The 22,159-nt window shown below is 52.8% G+C and overlaps 1 protein-coding gene across 1 annotated transcript; it reads left to right on the top strand.

Annotated features, from left to right (window-relative positions):
- Positions 1-4,909: 4,909 nt before the first annotated feature.
- LOC122393735 (tubulin beta chain-like) lies at positions 4,910-21,730 on the top strand. Its single transcript, XM_043390008.1, has 3 exons — positions 4,910-5,195; positions 11,328-11,436; positions 20,059-21,730. Exons 1-3 carry the CDS (start codon positions 5,139-5,141, stop codon positions 21,237-21,239), a joined length of 1,347 nt encoding a protein of 448 aa, XP_043245943.1. The 5' UTR covers positions 4,910-5,138; the 3' UTR covers positions 21,240-21,730.
- Positions 21,731-22,159: the final 429 nt, after the last annotated feature.

The following is a 22,159-nucleotide window of genomic DNA, read 5'->3' on the forward strand; positions in this document are numbered from 1 at the left end:
CGCCCTGGTTTCAAACAAATTGTATGACGAATATAGTGCGTGAAATTTTGAGTTCCAACTGGCACGACAGGCATACGACAGGTGTAGCTGACCGCTAAATTAGTACCCGGTGCCGGCAAATCACTCCTCACATGGCTCGAGTGAGCCTACTGCTGTTCGCGGACCGACAGACAAATGCGGTGACGGTAACGTATAAGGGAGGGTGTGGCTCGCTTCTCCTTCACCTAACTTATCACGGATCACAATACAAAGGCAATACAAGGCATGTAGGTATTGAGCAAATAAGATATTTTACGAAGAGCGGCTAGTGCCAAAAGCTTCCTGCACTGTCCGAAGAAGCCATCAAAAAGAAATCGGCTACCGTGCAGGAGACGGTCTGATACGCCGGCTACTTATCCGTCACCGGACCGGTCCACCAGCGGCGGGGGAGGCCGGACGGGCGGGTCCACCGGTGTTAGAGGGGAGGTCACATGCCCCACATGACCCGCCGGTCGGAGGTTACCACTGCCGGCGCCAATTCGACCCCGCCGGAGACGATGGCGCCGTCGGCGATACTGCAGGCTGACCTGCTGAGCGGCTACGGACTCCGGCGGCAACAGCTGGTCCTCGCTCCGGCCGGCGGCGGACCGGCCGGCAGCGGACCGGTCTGCACGCCCTCCCCGGCACGGCGGCCCGCCCGACCGCCCCTGCAGCCGCCGCAGCCCGGCCCGCGGCTCCCCGCCGCCCGCCGCGGGACTCCTTTGCATGTGCAGCGGCGCACGAGCCGGAGCCAGCGCCGTGCGCCCTGTCTGACAGGTGCCGTCTGGTTACCGACCGGCGTCCCGAGCGGCCTGGGTACCGGGGAAGCGCCAGTGTAACGCTCTAACGCTGCTGCCTTCTCGCAGCACACACAGACAGGTTGATGTCGTCTTTTAGGCCGCACAGATCAAAGAAACTTTGTACAAAAGGCATGTAACTAGTCGTAATTTAACTCACCAGTCACCGCCCCACTAAAAAAGACACTTTGCAAAGCATCACAACTGCCCTAAAAGTAAAAATCACAGCAAGGACGTGTGCCATGCCATGTATGCTCTCAGCACTCCAGCCATGTAACTATGGCATACGTGGATGATGGCCACCTGACCAGCTTTGAACTGACGGCTGACCCTGACCTAAGGTCCAGTAGCGGCGGAATACCTTGAATTAAGGGGGGGGGCACTGCCGACTTTTGGTCCCATTATTTCCATGCAACGCCCATAGGGCTTATGTTAAAATGCCAAAATCAAGGGGGCACGGGTGCCCCGGTGCCCCCGCCCCGTTCCGCCGCCTATGCCTTTGCGAACATTTTGGAGAGCTATTTACAAAAAAGGAGCCGGATCTTAAGAGCTTGGATCTTTAACATGACCTCCGAGGTCACCAGTCGACCTGAGGTCTTGAAATTGGATGCCAGTTGCTGCTTAACCGCGCATACGCTCGTTTTGCGCGTAGCTCTAGCCCAATTATAGAGGCGAGATAGCGATGGGCCGGTGTCGTACAGGAGCCAAGGGGGGAGGGGGCGTATTTCTTTTTTAGAAAACTGGTAGCCGTAAACCAAGGAGGTATACATGGGCGTCGCCACCACTACGGACACTACGGACAGTGTCCGTACAAGTTTCGGAAAGTCCAAAAACTTGTACGGAATGTCCGTACAAGTTTCGACGACCAAAAATGAACTCGTCGTTTCGCCCCTAATGGAGCTAGAGCATCGTGGAAAAATGAGCGTGTGCGCCGTTACGAGAGGCAGCGATTGGTACCCAATTCTAAGGTCTCAGGTCAACCGGTGACCTATGAGGTCAGGTCAAGTAGCCCAAGTCACGGGTTTGGTTTTTGGTAAATAACTTAACAAAAAGTTGCCGCAGAGCCGCGATTTTGGTATCATCGTGTTCGCCTCGCTCGGGCGCGTCGAATGGTATATTTTTATTTGGGTGAGGTCAACTTAAGGTGTTGACCTCAGGTCAAGGTCAGGTCAAAGCCTCTCAGGTCACGGAGTTGGTCGAAGAAGGTCATATCGCATAGCATTTGATTCGGTAGGTTTTCCCGAGTCCATTTGTGGTTTTCCCGACTCTCTAGCGTAATTTGTTCAGGAATAATTGACGAAAAACTCCTATGACCATAGTAACGTCATAAATAACGCAAGGTCAACAATGAAAAAGTGAAGCATTGAACCTTGCAAGGAGTGCAGGAAATCACGATTCTATGCGCTTCAGATAGTTTTAGATCATTCCCGGCGCCAAAATAACAGTTCCCATATTTCCCCATTGACATAATGGTGAATCACGTGAACGACCTGACCTCATGTGACCTTTAGGAAAAATCCGAGATATGCAATTTGTGAGACCTCTGGAGAATGCTACGTCCTGTAAGTTGCACCTTCCTGTGAAAGTTCCTCTGGCACTGAGAGCGGTGCGAATTAGCGACATCTGAAGACCGTGCAGAGGTTCACTTATGACGTCATAGGTGAGTGACCTGACCAGACCTGAAAATGCGGTTTGTGTCACAAGATTTGGCTTGAATCAAAAACCAGGTATGCCAAGTTTCAGCTCTCTATCGCCGGCGTGTCCCGGGCTATCGCGAAAAAAAAAAAACTTTGGGGATGGGGGGTGGGGGGAGGCGGCACCCGCTCCCCCTCGGCCGGCAAGGTTAGCCCTCGCACCTACATATAGGGTGGTCGAACGGACCCCTCCCTCTCGGTTTTTCGCGAATAACTCACGCAAAAGCGGCTGAAAGCGACGAAACTTTCAGTACCCTCGAGTTGATCAATTTTACACATACTACGAAAATTTCATGACCCTGACCCAAATGACCTTTGACCTGTGATCTGATTCTCGATACCATGTTCGGCCGGAATCGCGATTTGGCGTATGTCGGCTCACATTATCCGCGCATATCCAGTCTTTTTTTGTGGTTGTAAACGTTGAAACATGTGAAATAATGTTGGTCCCATGCATTATTGTGGGTGTCAAGGTCACGTGAAGGTCAGGTCAAGGTCTATCACTTTGATTACCTTTGTTTACTTTTTCGAGTTTTACGTGTTCATGAGGTAGTTTTTGGAGCTGATTTCGAATTTAGCACCCATTTGAAGATTTACGAAGTAGTTTTGGTGCCTACGTATAATGTTACGAAGCTAGTCAGTGGTGGTCGACACCTACTATGGATTGCCGGCGTGACGCCTACTGGTTGACCTGACCTGGCCTAAATGCATGAAGACATTATCTGTGATCAAAACCAACATGATATTCGTTATCAGCACCCCGAAAAACCCCATAACAGCCCCACTTTACGAACTTTAACAAGTCCCAATTTCCCGACTTTTGGGTATTTGACCTAACCTGGAAGGTCAACCAATGACCTAGGACCTTAACCCGCGAGTTGCTGGGGGGGGCGTTAAACCCCCCCACTTTTTCGCCGGGCTATAGCATAAAAACGGCGCGCCGCAGGCGCGCCAAATTTTGCGTACCTGTAGGGAATCGATTGAAGCTTATTTTGACAAAGTTTCAAAAAAATCGGTCGGAAAATTTTTGAGATATCGAGGTTTTAGTGACGTCATGATTTCTGAGTTTTCGACCAAAAACGGCATATGTTCAAAAAATCATATAAAATCACAGAATAGACATACAGACATGCCGTAAACGCCATCAGACTGCCAATACTATGAACAATCAAATGGCTATCTTCGATTATTGATTATCGTTCCGCATTTTCCAAAATCTTGAAGTGAATCTTGGCAATTTCTCGTGACTACTTCACGACCATGATACATGCATTTCTTAAATTTAACTTTTTGAGCCAAACACGTACACATATGATAAAATTAATGTCACCATCGTGTTCTACGCCCCAAATTACCCATAAAACATGTGTCACAGGCTGCGAATATCAGTTCTGATTTTCGGGGATATGTGCCTACCCGGTTGACCTGACCTTGACCCTGACCTATGCTTGACTGACCCCTACATGGAGCTGACACTCTTGTAGGCCTTATATGATGGATTGTGCACCGTTTTGACAGAGTTTATGACGAGAGGCGCCCATTGCGAGGTCCTGAAGTCCATGCTACTGAAAGCCCGATTTCAGGTGTTTGACCTGACCTTGACCCGAGCTGTGACCTCAAAATTCAAATTGAAAGTACTCATCTGAAGCGTCTCGTCGCGTTTTTTCGTTTGCCGCCTCGTGCGTTTCGCTGCGTCTATTGGTTCTCGAGTTATCGGCTGGGGGCGTTTAACGCCCCCCCCCCCAGCAAACGGTGGGTGGCGAAATACCCCAGCAACTGCCGGGTTAAAATTGGGTATCATCGGCTTCCTCTCGTCGCGGGAAACGCGTTTGTTTTTTCCGCGAAGCTCTAGCTCTATCAGGGGCCAAACGGCAAGACGGACCCCTGCACCTGTACGGTAGACGCTGGCAAAACACGAATACGGGCGAGGGTTAAAATTACATAAAATGCTGCAACAGTATGAGCAACATCGCTAGCGCCCCGCTGGGGAAAGGGCAAATTCTGTTTAGGTCTGAGGGGGTGCATGACGGCTGACGGGATGTGTCCGTACAAGTTGAGGAGCTGTGGCGACGCCCCTGGAGGTATACTTAAAATTACACTTGCTTGATAAGGCCACTGAAACTCAAGGTGGCCATGAAAATGACCAAAGGAGACTTAGGTACTGACGCATGATATTTGGGAGAGATCGCAGATTTGTTGAAGAACTTGCGTCAGTGGTATGTTTTCGGAGGAAAAGGAAAATATACTTATCTATTCCCTGTCGAAACTTATGGGTCTTATCACGCACAGGTGCGGCTGTTGTGTTGTAGCCCCCCCCCCCCTCCCCTCTCCACCAGCTGACCGGTTGCACTCTCCCAAGTCCCGCTGACAGGCACGGGAAAGGGTCCCCCCGTCTAGCCCGGCTCGGTGGGCGATCGGCCGCCCGCGCTCCAAGCACCGCTCTCCATATATGGCATACCGCCTGTCTCGACCAATGGCAGCGCCGCTCCGGCCGGTGACGTCACCGGCCGGCACCGACCGGCCGGTGTAGTGGTGGCCGGTCGGCCGGCAGCCCCTCCAGACAGCAGGAAGGAGTGCACAGAGACGCTGCACGTTCCCGATTTTGACGCCACACCCCTACTCAGACAATATGCGGGAGATTCTCCACCTCCAGGCCGGCCAGTGCGGTAACCAGATCGGATCAAAGGTACGTTCCCGGCGACATCAAAGGATTTCAGCCGCCTTTTAAAGGGACCCTCCCACCTTCAAAAAAGTTAATGAATTTGCATGAAAGTGATGTCGCTCGGTTCAGAAAGAGCAAAAACGAATATCTACCAAATTTCATCGAAAAATATTCACCGGTTTTCAAGATATTAGACTTTTACTTTTGTTTACTTTTTGGGATCTCCGCTATTCCTAGCGACTTTATTTGAAAGTGCGGCATTTGTTGCGCGCAAAGCAGCATATACCACCGCGTGCTACAAAACGTTTTAGTCAAACATTTAACGGACGTTCGAAAGCCTGATGACGTCATCAGATTCCCGTAATGGTTAAGAGATAGGGACCAAGCTGGTCCCACCCTGCAAGTAAAGGGAAGAAATTTCTTGAACACCATAAAGCTGCGGGGGTTGCGACCAGGATAAATGGTGGTTTCTGAGCCTGGCCGCAAACTTGGCTATCTCAACTCAAAACTAATGTTAAGGTGGGAGGGTCCCTTTAAATGCCCCATTCATAAACGTCACGTTTGTCTCGATCTTCTTGTTTGCATGCCCCAAATATGCATCAAAGATAAGTTGATTCAAGTTGTGTATGCCTCTTAAATCACGTTTTCATATTCATCTATCATTTTCCAGTTTTCTCTTTATATTCACCGATAGCCTTCCCTAGACGTCCTCAATCCTCATTGAAACAAAATGTTACGGCGATCATAAAAAAACATTGATAAAACCCCTTCTCGAGGTCTTGTGATCTTATGAAGTGTGAACCATAAATGTCAATCGTGTCCGATGGATTGCATAAACGTTAATCAAATATAAGGCATAAACTAACTCCAAGACAATAAGTCCTCTTTTCCTGGGCATTTTATTGGATTCCTGTTGAAGTTCGGTTCCGCACTTAACCAAGTCTAGTGGCCGTCCGATCTATCGGCTGCATGTGGATTACGTTGGAACTCCTCGACTGTTGTCGGCTCGCTGGTGCGGCAGTTAGCCGGCGCGGACCCCACCGGTTCCAGCGGCCTCCCGCTCCCCGGCGCGTGACTGCCGCCGTCTAGACGGCTCTGCTGGAGCGGGTCCCCGCCGCCACCGCCGCCGCCCCTCGGCTCAGCGATGGCCGCTCTTCCAATGGCGGCACCGCATGCGGTCCACTATGGCGCAATCACTGCTGAGGCGCCGACCGCGTGGCGTGCACCCCCGACTTCCTGTGCAGTTGGCAGCGGCCCGCTCCCCCTCTGAATCAGGTGGGGGGGGGGGGGGGGGAACGGGTGTGACTGATCAGCAGTAGCACCTCCCCTCCCCCCGAGACTAGGCGGACGGGCTCAAAGGACGCCGCCACCCGCTCCCCAGGTGGGGTAAGCTGGTTCTAATCGCTCTGACGGCGCCACTCGTGACCTTTTGACCTGAGCCGGTTATAGCCCGGGGGCGTGGTGACACCCGCCGCCGCGCTGTGTCGATTTTCCACGGCAGTGTCTGCGCCTGGCCGGCGCGGCGGCGGTGCCACCATGGCCGGCCGGGCGGGAGCGGCGCGGCCGTGAGCGGCGTTCAAGGTCAGCCGTTCAGCGACCCGCCTGGCTACACTGTCTCCTCCCTCCCTAGTCTCTCCGACCCCGACCGGCTCACCCCAGCTGTCAAGCCGGAATCGGTCCTCGCGCCGGCAGAGCCGACAGCCCAGACGCCACACTGAGCGGCCGAAAATACCGCCGTGTCGGCTGAAGGGCGGTGCCCGCTTTCTAATCGGAAAGACCCGTCAGCCGTCAGCAGTTGTGTCGGTGCCGCCCCTCAGTGCAGCGCTGGGGTGCCACGCCCCGTCTCTCTCCCCCCCCCCCCCTCGCCCCGGTCAGCGGTGGCCCGCCCCTGCCGTGGCCGGCGCCCGTCTGCACTTCTGCAGCTGTTATAAATTCCAATCGCATGTCGCGCCTGGTCGTCGGTCGGCTTCCCTTTGTTGGCTCGTGCCTGGTAGACACCACCATGGGCCACTCGGCGGGTGCGGACGGCTGGTGAGACTGTATGACTAGCTGGGGACGACCACTGAGACTGTATGACTAGCTGGGGACGACCACTGAGACTGTATGACTACCTGGGGACGACCACTGAGACTGTATGACTAGCTGGGGACGACTGCTGACTTCGCTTGGTAGGTTCTCTCTGAAGTTCCCCGCTCGGCCGGTTGCCGCTGTGGTTCTCCGTTCGGTTGGTTCCCGGTGCGGTTCCCCGCTCGGCCGGTTCCCGCTGCGGTTCCCCGTCCGGCGGTTCCCGGTGCGGTAACCCGTTCGGTGGTTCCCTCTGCGGTTTCCCGTTCCCCGGTTCCCGGCGCGGTTCCCCATTCGGTTGCCGACGCTCAGCGGAGCGCAGCAGCTGTGATAACATTCCGCTCCGGTAATGGTGCGAGCAGACGGCACCGGGGCCGGGGCCGGTGTCAGCCGGTTTGCGCCGGTTCAGCGCCTTCCCCAGCGCACGGCCCCGCCGGCCGCCGTCCCACTCAGGTGCTCGCACGGGGCGGGTGGGCAGTGGGCAGGGGCTCCGCGCCGCTGTTTTGGGCCGCTGACAGGCCGGTGGACCGTCCGCCGCTGATGCCTGTATCGTGAGCTTCGCTCATCAGAATTCTTAGATAGCCAGCTTAGAGTTCCGGTTGAGCGCAGCGCTGCAAAATTCATCGTGATTGTATCAATGCTATCGGCCAAATTCTGGGAAGCCAACGATCGTTCACTGTCATGATGCTGCGCGCTCAGCATAGGAATATAGGCATCTCGGGCTTATCGCTGCTGAAGCGTGCCTCAACCACCAGCATCTGCGCACTTTTTGTGGCCGACCGAGCTAGCTCATAGCTGTGCCCGGCTGTCAGTATTTAAAAGCCGTCCCGCCGGCCACTTCCGCTCCCACGCTGGCGGCTGTTCGGCGCGGCGCCAGTCGACCTCACACTGGCACCTCACCCCTGGCCCGCTCCGGGCACTGGCCTCTCGTAAATTGGCTCGGGCCGAGAGTTGACAGCTTAACTCGTGGAGGAAGTCCGATATACAGTTACCGACAGGAACAACCCAGTGGGAGCGGTTACCGACAGACGGCGAAGCGTGCGACGAACCCATCGAGCCTCTTTAGATCCCAGTTCACAGTAACTGCAGGAAGCTGTGGTGCTCTGTGGCACCGCACCCTCATTAGCAGCCCGCTCTGATCCAGCGCCGTCTCTGGCTGGCGTCAGCCGCCGGTGCCGGTCGAACCGGCGTCATTGACCGCCAATCGCTCGATCAGAGGCGCTCGATTATGCTGATGACACCCGGATATTTCCTCATTGTAATAGCTAATTCAGAGAATCCGTCTGATTACCCACTAACTCGTCAATTCTGACGCAAACGGATGATTTGGAGCAGTTAGCTGTGGTAGAACTTCCATTAGCCATCGCTTATCAACCGACGTCAGGGCCGGCTCACTCCTAGCATCAGGAGGTTTCGCAGGTTTCCATAATTCACTGCGGTTTATATTTGCCAAGAGCAAGACAGAGGGCTTGCTCTGTGATTTTAGTCCCACTTTTGAAACGTAAGGTTCATTTGATCCAGTATGCTGATTGATGTTACGGATCATATTCAAGTGGACCTGCTGAAAGGAACGCAAAAGAGAAATGTAAACCTTGAAGTAAAATACAACCATGAAAAACGCTGGTAGGTACAAAAGAGCTTTTACGAAAGGTTAACGCATTTACGTTGCTACCAGAAGCCTGATGCAGTCCTCGCCGTTTTTACACCTCGGGCTTCAGATGGCGGCCGGCGGCGGCTGACCACCCGACCCGACCAGTCGGCTCCCGGCCCTCAGCCGCCGGCGTCTTCCTGGAACCTTCCCTCGCTGCGGAATCCAGTTGGACCAGTAAGCGGGCCGCCGTGCCGCCCTGCACGGACTGCCGTGCCGCCCTGCACGGACCGCCATGCCGTGCCGCACGGACTGCCGTGCCGCCCCGCTCACTGCACAGCCGAGACAAGCAGATAGCCCGGCGTTTCTCATTCTACCTACCAACGCACATCAGTGTGCGCAGAGCTCAGTCTGCTCCGCTGGTGGCCGTTAGGATTGGCGGTACTTTCAGGACGGCCCGCCGCCGGCCGTCGAGCTCGAGACGGCTCCACCGGCGACGCTGACGTCACTAGCGGCATTCAAACGGGCCGGAACCGCGCGACGCCCCGGCGCGGCGCAGAAGGTTCAGTCGGACGCACACGGCGCGACAACCGTCACGCATCTCATTAGTCGTCCTTGGAAAGGGCTGCATAACGAGCTCACCGGCTGTGAAACACCAGGCGGCGAGTCACCGCGGTCCCGTGGCTCGTCTACCGCGAATCTGTTAGCTGGGGGTGCGTGTGTCACCTTGGCCAAGTCACAGCTGAGAGCCGCCGGGTGACGCCAGGTGTGACTCATCACGTCACGCTCGTCACGTGACGGTGCCGTGAGCGGCGGCGGGGTGGTTTTGTGTCTGTTCGGGCCGCCGCGCCTACCGGGGCGAACAAGGCACTTATTGTCGCCACAGGGAACGTTAGGGAAGGGGGAGGGGCAGGGTTGTGCTTGACTCATGAGTCGAGTCAGAAATTTGACTCAACTCTGACTAAAATGAGTCAGGTTTGAGTCGAGTCGGATAAAATGTTGAGCTGGTGAGTTGAGTCAGAGTTGAGTCGGACAAAAATATTAAGGTATTGAGTTGAGTCAGAGTTGAGTCAGTAAAATAACTTTTAACATTGAGTTGAGTCAAAAACATTTAGGAACATGAGTCAGCTGACTCATCTTTTTAGAAACAATATATATAAGCTTTTCATTCTCCCCCGCCTAACAACTTAGGCCTGGCCCTGTTGCCGGATTTTTTTCACCCCCCCCCCCTCCGCTCAACAATTTTTTCATCTGAGTCAATTTTGAGTCAACACACTTGACTCAACAAAAAATTTGAGTCAAGTTTGAGTCAACTCATATTTTCATTGAGCTGCTTGAGTCATGAGTCGAGTCAAGGGAAAAAATCAGGTCCTTGTTTGAGTCAGAGTTGAGTCAGGGCTTTCTGAAGTTGAATGATGAGTCGAGTCGGTAAATTTTTTTGAGTCGAGCACAACCCTGGGGAGGGGGTAGACGGGACCACAGCCAGCCCCTACCAGGATTCATTTGAACGCTGAACAGTGAACATGGGGTGCCCGTGTGCAAAAGGAAGTCCAGGCTGAAGGACCGACAACTCGCGATCTAACCTTGGAGTCTGCCGTCATTCCTCAATGGAGGAAATACTCTTGACTTCATTTCCTTCATGGTGCTTCACACTCAGCGTCAAGTTTTTGACTGCAAGAATGCATTCGCTGACCTCGACTGTTAACTGAAATGACCAACAGTTCGTGTCACCACCACTTCCCTAGTTGCGGGCCATTGGTCACGGGCGGGGTGCACAGGGCTGGCTCGGCCTGTCTGCCTTGGTATGGTTGTCTGCCTTGGTTTGACCTGTTGTTGTCTGGTCTGCCCTGACGTGGACGGACGCGGTGAGGGACCAAGGTCACTCGGCCGGCACCCCACCGCCCTGACCTAGATTTAGACCCTTTTTAGCAGTGAGGTGGCCCCCACGCGACGCAGCTGGTGGCAGCAGGGTAGGCACCTACTCCATTTATGGCTACGGACGGCGCCCGGGTCGGATAAAAAATGGACCGGTTCCACCACAGAATCTTCCGTGTCTGCGCCGGCTCCTCTGTATCCTATTTCGGGATCCTTCCGTCATATCTAAAAAGGCCGTAAGAAAAGGCGCGCCCAGGGTCTCAACGGCTCGCCTTTCCCCGATTCGTCCATCCTTATCATCTCGTCGAGTCTCTAATGCGCTTCAACACACTGTGTTTAACACCCGGGCACATCGCGGTCCCCGAGGGGCCTCGGCAGCGGCCCGGGTGCACCGGAAACTGACCCTGCAGCCCGCACGTTACCAACTGGCTTGGATGGCCGCCGCCGTCGCCGTCGCCGTGATTCCTTGTCTGTAAGGATGTTTCCCTGAATGGGTCATCGTGTGAACGCTCATTATTATTCAGGAGTTTAAACGCCTTTCCCCAGCATATTGCGTGCTTCGCTTGTCTCACATTTGTTCATTTTGTGCCTTGTGTTGACGTGTGGTATTTCTGTGTTTTTTTTTTCAGTTCTGGGAGGTGATCTCGGACGAGCATGGCATTGACCCGAACGGCAACTACGTAGGCTCTTCGGAGCTCCAGCTGGAGCGCATCAACGTATACTACAACGAGGCCAGCTGTGAGTACCACGCGGGATTAGTGATGGGCGACGGGCCAGAATATAGCACCGCACCGCGTCCGATGAGAGTTGTTATCCCGAGGGGCCAGGTGTAGGTACCGCATCTCTGCGTTCCCCTAGGCCGGTAACTTGTCTGGACGAGCGCGCACCTGGCCACCTCAGCCTCCCCGCAGCGGGAGAAGACTAGCAGTGGCTACATACCTAATGCCCAAGAGGGGCGGCCAATCCTGTGGTGGCCCACCAGGCACGTTCAGCTCAGCTGTTTCTGTTTGTTTTCCTAGTTCATTTAGCGCACTTCCGGTTTCAGATGGGTGTATCGATAGCGTCTGCTGATGTAGCTTGATTAGTACGAGGCTGCTGGGCTTTGTGGCCACCGGAACGTGCTTCCTGTCAGCCTGATGTCTTCCGAGTGGCACGCGCAGTCCGCAGTAGCCGGTCGGGCGTTGCAACACCAGTGCTCGCGCGGTCACAAGTCCAACGACAACACCATCCAGCTGTTTCTGGCCAGCCGGGCGCCGGGCGCGCTCAGAAAAAGGTGTTTACTCGGCCGATTGCGTCACTTGGAGCCCGTTCGCTGGATATTGACCCCGCGCTGAGCACGTGAGCCGGCCGGGACTTGTCTCTTGGAAGGCGGCAGAAAGCTGACGGCAGTGGTCCGCAGCGGAAGGGGAGGGGGCGTGAGGAGGCTTCCGGTGGCCAACTTTGGCCTCAACCTCCCGCATCCGGCGCCGGGGGCCCCACTGGCCTTGGGTCTCGGTTTCCACTGAGCTGGGGACAAGCAGAACTTCTTGTTTCCATCCACAATTATGCACGAGACTCAGCAGGGTACATGATTCTCCGAAGGCTATGAGATAAGTTGCCGTGATGCTTCCCTGCAACGAAGCTGTACCGAATTATCATTACCCAGAAGTTGAGGTAATTTGTCTCCAGAAAACGTGATTTGGATAACCTTGATTGATGTTTTTTATCAGAACGTTGTCATGTCGTGTTGTAGGTTTGAATGTCATCGATAGGGTGCTGACACATCTCGTAACGAATGTCCTGATGTAATTTTTAACCCATCGACGGGCTATGCATTGTCAACCCTTGTCCAAAGATATCACTTGAACCACTGACGTCCGGATGCTTCGCATTCTTCTGCAATGCATTGGTGATACTTAAAAATAATAAGGACACACCGATTCAAAGATGGCCGCTCTGGCCCGCCGACCGACTGGTGTTGCCCGTCACCCACTGGGAGGGGTTCCCGGATGTCGCAATTTAACACGGGTAGTGTGAAATGATGGTGCTGGAGCGGCCGAACGCCGTGCCGATTTACCCCGCTGTAGCGAAACCGCCCGCCCGGCGACCGTCCGAAGGCGATGACCGGACGCACCTCCGACCTCATCGGTCACGCGGGCGGGCTGTCCGCGACGGTGCCGCCCTCGACGGCGGCGGGCCGAACCTCGGCGCCGACCAGTGACGCCCGCGGTGCGGACCGCCGCGCGCCGCCCGAGCAGCCGCGCCCGAGCAGGGGCAGCGGTGCTGCTGATGCGGACAGCCGAACACTCAGACTGCTGACGTCAGCTTCTGCTGAAATATCGGCGCGCCACCGATGCCGCGAGCGGCCTGCGCTGCGTCGCGATTGTCATGTCATGGAACGGGCGGGGGCGGTGAGAGTTCTCCACAGTCATTGGATGGTCATGGCCGGTTAGACGCAGGGCCAGAGACACCTGACGGCCAGCGAGACCGGCGGGGCTGACCTCCGACTGATCTCCGAGCCAGGCCAAACCGTGATAACAGAGGGGGCATTCCACGATAGATCGACCAAAAATAAATAAAATTTACACCCTCATATTTTATTTTTTGCTTAAAATTGGTCTTATGGGTTGTGATGGGCGGGGAACCCAGCTGTGGCAAGGATTTTTTTCTTCGAACAACGGTTTCCGAGATATAGCCTCGGGCAGTTCCTGGAGGTCACACTGCAACCCTATGTTTGGCGGCTTATAACTCAGAAACTATTGGTTTTCTATGGTAAAAACTTCATATGGTTCAACTTGCAATCAACCAACAAACGTTTTGGCTATCTCGGATTTTCGATTTTTGAAAATTTTGATCACGTGACATCTTGACCTTTTTTTTAGAAGAGTGACCTTGATATTATCCCAACTGAAAGTCGCAATTTTGTCTGATGACGATTAAGGCCTTATCAATTGTCATTCATATGCGCAAATAAAAAAGTGGCTTTCGGCCTGCGTTGACCTCAGGTCAGGTCATTTTTATGACCTTCCCATTATTACGAGCGGGAGCGACAGCGAGATCTCGAGAACAAAGCAAGATAGTGACAAGTGGTAAACGGCACAAAGTACACATGGATAAGGTCTACAATTTTTACTCAGGTCATTTTCAGGTCAGATCAAAGATGACGTCACAGGGGTAAAAAGAAAGTCTAAATGGCGGCACTACATATATATGAAGTTTTTCTCGAATAACTTTCAAAGTATCCCAGCTATGAACAAACTAATAGCACCATCGTGATCCTCTCGTTGATCCGCATCGAAACATGTGTATGTTGACCTCGAAAGGTCAAGGTCAAAAGTTGACCTTAGGTCACGTGACCTTAAGGTCATCATATATATCATTCGATGGGCCTTGACGAGCTGAATACAATGAGCCTATCCGCGCGGCTGTATCTCAAACCTGTAAGGAGTTATTAGCAAAAAAACATTTGGTGACCTTTAATGACGTCACATGACCCAAGAGCAACGTCACAGTTGACCAAGAGCAAAAAAGGTCTCAAGGTAGTCAAAGTTAGTCGTGTATGAAGTCACTCATGGTATATTAGGCAATTCCGACGCGTTTTAGTGTAAAAACAAGGGAGCTGATTTTTCCCCAATTGACTTATAATGGGGTGGTCAAGAAATTGACCTGATCTTAGGTCATCGGTATTGAAATTCAAAACGAACTGGCGCTAGGCGAAAGCAAACACAACGGTGCCTGTTCCACGTCTCTTTCTTTATTAGATCAAAAGGTACAGCCATAACTATTTTGACTTCCTTTTTACCCCTGTGACGTCATCTTTGACCTGACCTGAAAATGACCTCCGTAAAAATTGTAGACCTTATCCGTGTGAATCCTGTACCGTTTACCGCTTGTCGCTATCTTGCTTTATTATCGAGATCTCGCGTCGCTCTCGCTCGTAATAATGGACAGGTCATAAAAATGACCTGACCTGAGGTCAACGCAGGCCGAAAGCCACTTTTTTATTTGCGCATATGAATGACAATTGATAAGGCTTTAATCGTCATCAGACATAATTGCGACTTTCAGTTGGGAAAATATCAAGGTCACTCTTCGAAAAAAAGGTCAAGATGTCACGTGATCAAAATTTTCAAAAATCGAAAATCCGAGATAGCCAAAACGTTTATTGGTTGATTGCGAGTTGAACCATATTAAGTTTTTACCATAGAAAACCAATAGTTTCTGAGTTATAAGCCGCCAAACATAGGGTTGCAGCGTGACCTCCAGGAATTGCCTGAGGCTATATCTCGGAAACCGTTGTTCGAAGAAAAAAATCCTTGGCACAGCTGGCTTCCCCGCCCATCACAACCCATTAGACCAATTTTAAGCAAAAAATAAAATATGAGGGTGTACGGCTTTGGTCGATCTATCGTGGAATGCCCCAGGACGGGCGGCCGGCCGCCCTCCCTGTCACGGTTCTCAGACCGGCCAAGGGCGTGTTTATGCAGCCCGGGACCGTTGCAGTCTGACCGTTGTACCGGAGCCACCTCCGGGGTCGGCGCGGGACCCGGCCGCCGGCGGACAGAGAGGCGACGGCTGGTCCACAGGCGGCCACAGGCGGGACTACAGACATATGGACGCAGACAAACTGACACGACTTTTGATGGACACTGACTGGGACAGACTTTTGGACTGTGACTTGGACGACGCAGCATATAACTTGACTGACGCTCTATTAACTGCAGCCAAAGCAGCCATTCCAAGTCGGAAAATTACAATAAAATCTCACGACAAACCATGGCTTACCATTGAACTTAAACGAGAAATACGCAAGCGGAATAGGCTTTTCAACATAGCAAAAAGACGTAACACGGACGATGACTGGGAACGATGGAGACGACAGCGAAACAAGACCACAGAGACAAACCAAAGACTTAAAAATAGACACATACAAAACCAAATTGACAAACTTCTTGACCATAAAAAGGACCCACGATCATATTACAAAATTTTAAACAGTATTATCGGAAAAAGGACTCATCGTAGCATGCCACCGCTTATAAATCAAGACGGCATACCAATCTCAGACGACTTTGACAAAGCGACAATCTTAAATGACCACTTTGCATCCCAGACTCGACTAGACACACACAACTTGCAAATGCCTGAAATCCCTATTCCTGTTCCCCCTATTCCTCCGCTAACGGATGTCCAAGTCACCGAGCCCGAAGTTCTCAAAATTCTAAATTCCTTAGACATCAACAAGGCAACAGGCCCGGACAAAATTCCTAACAAATTATTAAAAATGTGTGCACTTTTACTTGCTGAACCTCTGTCCAAACTCTTTAACAAATCACTTCAACTAGGAAGGTTCCCCTCACTTTGGAAAAAAGCCTGTGTCACTCCAATCTTCAAGCAAAAGGGATCTAGCTCAGATCCAACAAACTATCGTCCTATTAGTCTTCTTCCCAATCTCTCTAAAATTCTCGAAAAAATCGTTTTTTCCAAGATATATTCTCATTTGAATGGAAACAACTTACTTTCAGAAAAACAAAGTGGATATCGTCCGGGCCATAGCACACAAATTCAGCTCTTGTATCTAACTCACCAGCTATACTCTGCTCTAAACAAAAGTCAAAACTTTACAGCTATCTATCTTGACATCTCGAAATATTTTGATAAAATTTGGCATGATGGACTCCTTTTAAAATGCAAAATCGAGTGTAATATTTCCGGTTCTCTGCTAGCCTGGCTTAACTCTTACCTTACAGATCGCGAACAGGTTGTTCGTGTTGGAAACAGTCTATCATCATCCCAAAAAATACTATCCGGTTGCCCCCAGGGCTCGGTGCTTGGACCTCTTCTGGCCTTAATTTACCTCAACGATCTATCAAACAAGACCAAAAATGACGCTCTCTTTTACGCTGACGACACTTCACTTTACTCTTCCCATCCCCACGACAGTCAGGATCATAGACGCTCCTTGCAGAACGACCTGGACGAGATTAAACGATATGGGACTGACTGGGCCATCACCTTCAACGCTAAAAAGACACTACAACAGACATTTACAAACCGACGAGACAGCTGTCCTCCAGCACTCACATTTGACGGGCAGGACATACCGACCGTGACAAGTCATAAACATCTCGGACTGACACTCTCGACGGACCTTCACTTTCGCGCACACATCAATAACGTCATTCGGACAATTAACATTCTCCTAGGACCGATATATCCCGTGGCTAAGCTTCTTCCTAGATCAGTCTTGAACAACATTTACTCTACCTATATAACACCTCATTTCGACTATTGTGATATTGTTTACGACGGACATTTGACATCAACTGACGCCATCCGACTCCAGACGCTTCAGAACCGCTGTGCCAGACTTGTAACAGGGACGCTTTATCGAACACCAACTACCGCATTACTTACCGAACTAGGATGGGAACGACTTGAGACAAGACGATTAATTCATAAGCTTCTATTCTTTCACAGACTTTACTTCAATCATCCTCCTCTCCCTTTATACATTAAAGACATATTGACAGAAACCAGACAAGACGCCACGGGACTTAGACTTCGCAATGCTCAATCTCTTACTTTCCCCCCTACCAATCTCACTTCTTTCTATAGAGCCTTTTTTCCTTCGACAATAAGACTCTGGAATACTCTCCCAGACACATTGCGTAACACCTCATCCCGCTCCGCTTTTGCTCGTCAAGTCTGGCAGCGATTTGGGGCACCAGAGCCACCCACTTTCTTTTCTTTCGGCAACAAAACGCGTAACACACTACACACACGATTGAGAGTGGGCATGACGACTCTCAAGGCACACCTGTTCAATATACAACACCCCAACACACCCAGCCCAGTATGTGCTTGCGGTTATCACGATGAGAACACAACTCACTTCATACTCTGGTGCCCACTTTACCATACACAAAGAGTAAAACTTATAAATGCAGTTCGAATCATCACTCCAAATTTTGACAATTTCTCAGCAAAATTAAAACTTGACACCCTTCTCTTTGCAAAAGACTTAAACAAGCATCAAGGCACACAAATCACCCATCACCTTCAGACATTTATTGTAGAGACAAATCGGTTTACCAATACAACATAACTGTTTAGTTAGTGCATTTAAGTACCATTGATATTAATGCAACACACTGCTTACATAACACTACACTACATTACAAAACACAAAACATGACACTATGACGCAAGCTGGCCCGATTGGAGTCGTCCGTCGCCTGGGGCCGGGTACTGTCTGCTTTTTTGGCTCGGCGGGTTTCGGGCGGGGTCGACGCTTTCTGATACTTTGGTTTGGTCATGTGTTCTTTGTTTAACTTAATTGGAGAGGCGCCTTTGATTTAAGCTTTTTGCTTTTGCGCCAATCCTCTATTGTTTTGTTCGTTGTTCTTGTTTACATATGGAAAAAAATACAATGAACTGAACTGAACTGAACTGTGATGTGCCATAAAACGTGCTCTTCACTTCTGGGGATGGCGCCGTGTGCAGTAAGGGGTGGATCCTGCACAGACTTCGACCTGATTGCAGAACAGCCGCCCCACAACAGCTAGAACAGCCGCTCATAAACCGAGCGATGGAGTATGATGAAAACGGTCAGATTGCAAGAACAGCAGGGTCGCCGGTTGGCCCTTTCCAGACACTTGACCCTTTCCTCGATTCACCACTTCTTGCCCCACTGTGGTCGGTCTGTCCCATTTGGGATTCAGGCAGTGTTGAGGACCTGACAAGAGAAAGGTGTCGGCCGCTCCACTGTCCGGCGCCGGGAGCGTGTCTGGGGCGGCTGACGTGGCCGCTGGGGCTGGCACGTTCTCTTCCAAACCGTTCCCTCACGCCCGCCGCCCCGGGTCGGCACGTCCCTGACCCGCGGCCGCCGTCAGAGCGTGGTCACGACGCGCTGCTCGCGCTAATCGGCTCCATCTCTGTGGCAAATCAAACGCCGATGTCCACATTTGGTCATGGCTTTTACCTGCAGCCTTTGCGGGATACAGGATGGGCAATCTACGACGCAGTGCTAGCGTAACATGATGGAAACCTTCGATGCATCTAGAATATTCAGATTTTGATGGTGTCCGAGCCAAAATCATAAGGAGATTGGGAACGAGCCATCTGTTACTTCATGGTGGTTATATCGATCATCAAATACGCGCATTGCGGGCAAGGGCTGATGTCGGTCTCTGTCACAGGATTCGCAGGTCGCCTGGCGCCAAGACAGGTGGCTCAGTTGGTGACCTGGCCTCGCTGTAGGCTTTGCAGCTCACTCCACGGCCGCTCTGCCTTTCGAGTTTCGACTTTCCCTGCTCAGCTGCCTTCCCTCGCCGTCTCCCCCGGACGGAATTGTCTATCCATTCCTCTACACTCCCGCTCCGCTCTTTCGTCCGCTGCCACGGCCCACTTTTGCACGCGTTGCTAGTGCCGTTGGCTGGCGGCGCGGCGACCCGTTAGGTCGTCTGGGACGGCCGGCGGCGCCCGGTCAGCGCCCAGACCGACACCGCTGACCCGCTGCACTGTCGGCCCGCCGCAGCCGCGTCGCCCGACGAGCCGCGGAGGCGTTAGCCGGCTATCAACTATGAAGCAGCATTCTAGGGCAAGTGCAAACAACGTCGTATAGCCGTCCAGAGCGCCGCTGAGCCGACAGCTGGCTGCAACTGCCGCTGCACCGGCAGCCGCGGCGGCGACCGGTCACGTGACCTGCTGGCCACGACACTGGTCGGCCACTCTCTCTCTCCTTATATGGCAGTCGGTGTCTCGCCGCCGGCCGGCCGGCCGAATATGGTCCGTTTAAATGCCGGCCCGGTCGCGCAGGCGTCTCGCCGTGTTGGGCCGGCCGGCCGGCTGATCAAGATCTGACTCAGCGCCGGCGAGGAGGGCGACTGGAGGTGACTGGCGGCGCGGCGCGGTAGGCGCGGCACGTGCACAGCCGGCGCAGCGGGGGAGGCCGCTCAGCTGCGGGCGCACGCCACAAAAAGTGGCCCATTTCGGTCGGTGCATAGATGTGACGTGCCGAGGTTGCCAGGTCTTCGGACGACCGGCCGAACGACCGTCGCGCCCCTGGTGGTGTGGGCGACCATCGCCGCGCCTTTGTGCCTCCTGTGGTCTCGTGAACTAAAACAGCTGGCGCCAGACGTTATCTCTCATCAGTCGACAGCTTAATGCCTGCTGGCCCAGTTGTTTACCCTCTGACCAACTAGCTCAACCCTTAAGATGGCCAATGGATGAAGCCTACAGTTTTGTGAAAAGCCGTAGGAAGAGGGTTGTCATATGCTTTCACAGTTTCGTATAGCATTATTTATTAATGGATCTTATATGTCACACGCCGGTAACAAATGCACTGTGTGGCTAACACTGTCTCCTTCTCTCTTCCAGCGGGCAACTACGTGCCACGATGCATCCTGGTCGACCTGGAGCCGGGCACCATGGATTCGGTGCGCTCCGGGCCCTTCGGCAAGCTCTTCCGGCCAGACAACTTCGTCTTCGGCCAGTCCGGCGCCGGCAACAACTGGGCCAAGGGCCACTACACAGAGGGCGCCGAGCTGGTGGACAGCGTCCTCGACGTGGTCCGCAAGGAGGCCGAGGGCTGTGACTGCCTGCAGGGCTTCCAGCTCACACACTCGCTTGGAGGCGGCACCGGCTCCGGCATGGGAACTCTCCTGATCTCAAAGATCCGGGAAGAGTACCCGGACAGAATCATGAACACATACTCGGTCATGCCGTCGCCCAAGGTGTCGGACACGGTTGTGGAGCCGTACAATGCCACCCTTTCCGTCCACCAACTGGTGGAGAACACGGACGAGTCTTTCTGTATTGATAACGAGGCGTTGTACGACATCTGTTTCCGCACATTGAAACTGGGTAACCCCACCTACGGTGATCTCAACCATCTCGTCTCCCTCACCATGTCTGGTGTCACCACCTGCCTCCGGTTCCCCGGTCAGCTGAACGCTGATCTCAGGAAACTGGCCGTCAACATGGTGCCGTTTCCCCGTCTTCACTTCTTCATGCCCGGCTTCGCGCCTCTGACGGCGCGTGGTGCCCAGCAGTACAGGGCGCTCACCGTGCCCGAGCTCACCCAGCAGATGTTCGACGCCAAGAACATGATGGCCGCCTGTGATCCCCGGCACGGCCGCTACCTGACGGTGGCCGCCATCTTCCGAGGACGCATGTCCATGAAGGAAGTCGACGAGCAGATGCTGAACGTACAGAACAAGAACAGCAGCTACTTCGTCGAATGGATCCCGAACAACGTCAAGACCGCGGTGTGCGACATCCCGCCCCGTGGCCTGAAGATGGCCGCCACCTTCATTGGTAACAGCACCGCCATCCAGGAGCTGTTCAAACGTATCTCTGAGCAGTTCACCGCTATGTTCCGGCGCAAGGCTTTCCTCCACTGGTACACCGGCGAGGGCATGGACGAGATGGAGTTCACCGAGGCCGAGAGCAACATGAACGACCTGGTGTCCGAGTACCAGCAGTACCAGGAGGCCACCGCCGACGACGAGGGAGAGTTCGAGGAAGATTACGATGATGACCAGGCTGAGGTAGCCTAAGATGCCCGTCCTTCATAACTCCAGGGGTCCAGAGGTCATTCCGCCATGCCGTACTGGCGCGTCCGAAGGCTGACGCACCATCGTGCGCGCGCGACACTCCTGCCTCGCTGTCTCCAGTGACCCCGCCCCTCCCCCATTCCTCTCCAATCGCCCCGTTCCTTTCTTCCGCCCGGCCACGGCTTCTTCGCACGGAGGCGGCAGGACTGTCCCATCATTCCAGCAAATTGTCCACCTTTCAGCCGGACCAAGTGGCCTTGATGAGGGCTTGTGAGTACTGTTGTTCAGAATATGCCGTTTGCACTCGTGAAATGCTTTACCGCTTGTTACAAACGTTGTGATCAGCCGATTTTTATATTTTTTACTTCAAGGAGTAATTTGTGAGGAATCAAAAGATCTGCGTCGATGAGATGCGTTTGTTTTCGTGTCACTCACGTTGCAGGGAGAGCATGATACTTGGAAAGACAACGTGGAATAAAACAAATCTAACGACATCGCTGTGTGTTGCCCATGGCATAGTACTCCGAAGTGACACTGACTCAGACGCGGTTGTCTTAGCAACTTATAATAGCCCCCTTAATATGACTTAGACGTTACTGTAACGTAGAACTGGATTAAAACGCCTTATCCTGCTAAGTGCGAGGCGAGCAGTTACTCTAGAGTCTAGAGCCTATCAATTTATCGTTTATTTTTTTCACGAACCCTTTTCGGAAGAAATAATTACAGCAACGACACAGTTAATATATTTGGCTGCCGGGGAACTATTATCTACCGTTGGAATTACCCGATAGGATAAAAGCATGTAATCACACTTCAAGAAGGCAGCTGGGCGATGTAAACGACGCCGCGATGACAAGAAGACCTGGATTAGAAAAGGATATGCTGGAATGTGTGCTGAAATAAAGCAACGAAATACTTGCTAC

This window comes from Amphibalanus amphitrite, unplaced genomic scaffold (assembly GCF_019059575.1).
Source record: "Amphibalanus amphitrite isolate SeventyFive unplaced genomic scaffold, NRLGWU_Aamphi_draft 000551F_arrow, whole genome shotgun sequence".
NCBI classification, from domain to species: Eukaryota; Metazoa; Arthropoda; class Thecostraca; order Balanomorpha; family Balanidae; genus Amphibalanus; species Amphibalanus amphitrite.

Excerpts from the sequence above, each read along its gene's own strand:
- LOC122393735 (XM_043390008.1), top strand. The coding sequence starts at position 5,139 with ATGCGGGAGATTCTCCACCTCCAGGCCGGCCAGTGCGGTAACCAGATC. Across the intron at positions 5,196-11,327 it reads GTAACCAGATCGGATCAAAG|TTCTGGGAGGTGATCTCGGA; the intron begins GTACGTTCCCGG and ends TTTTTTTTTCAG. Across the intron at positions 11,437-20,058 it reads ATACTACAACGAGGCCAGCT|CGGGCAACTACGTGCCACGA; the intron begins GTGAGTACCACG and ends TCTCTCTTCCAG.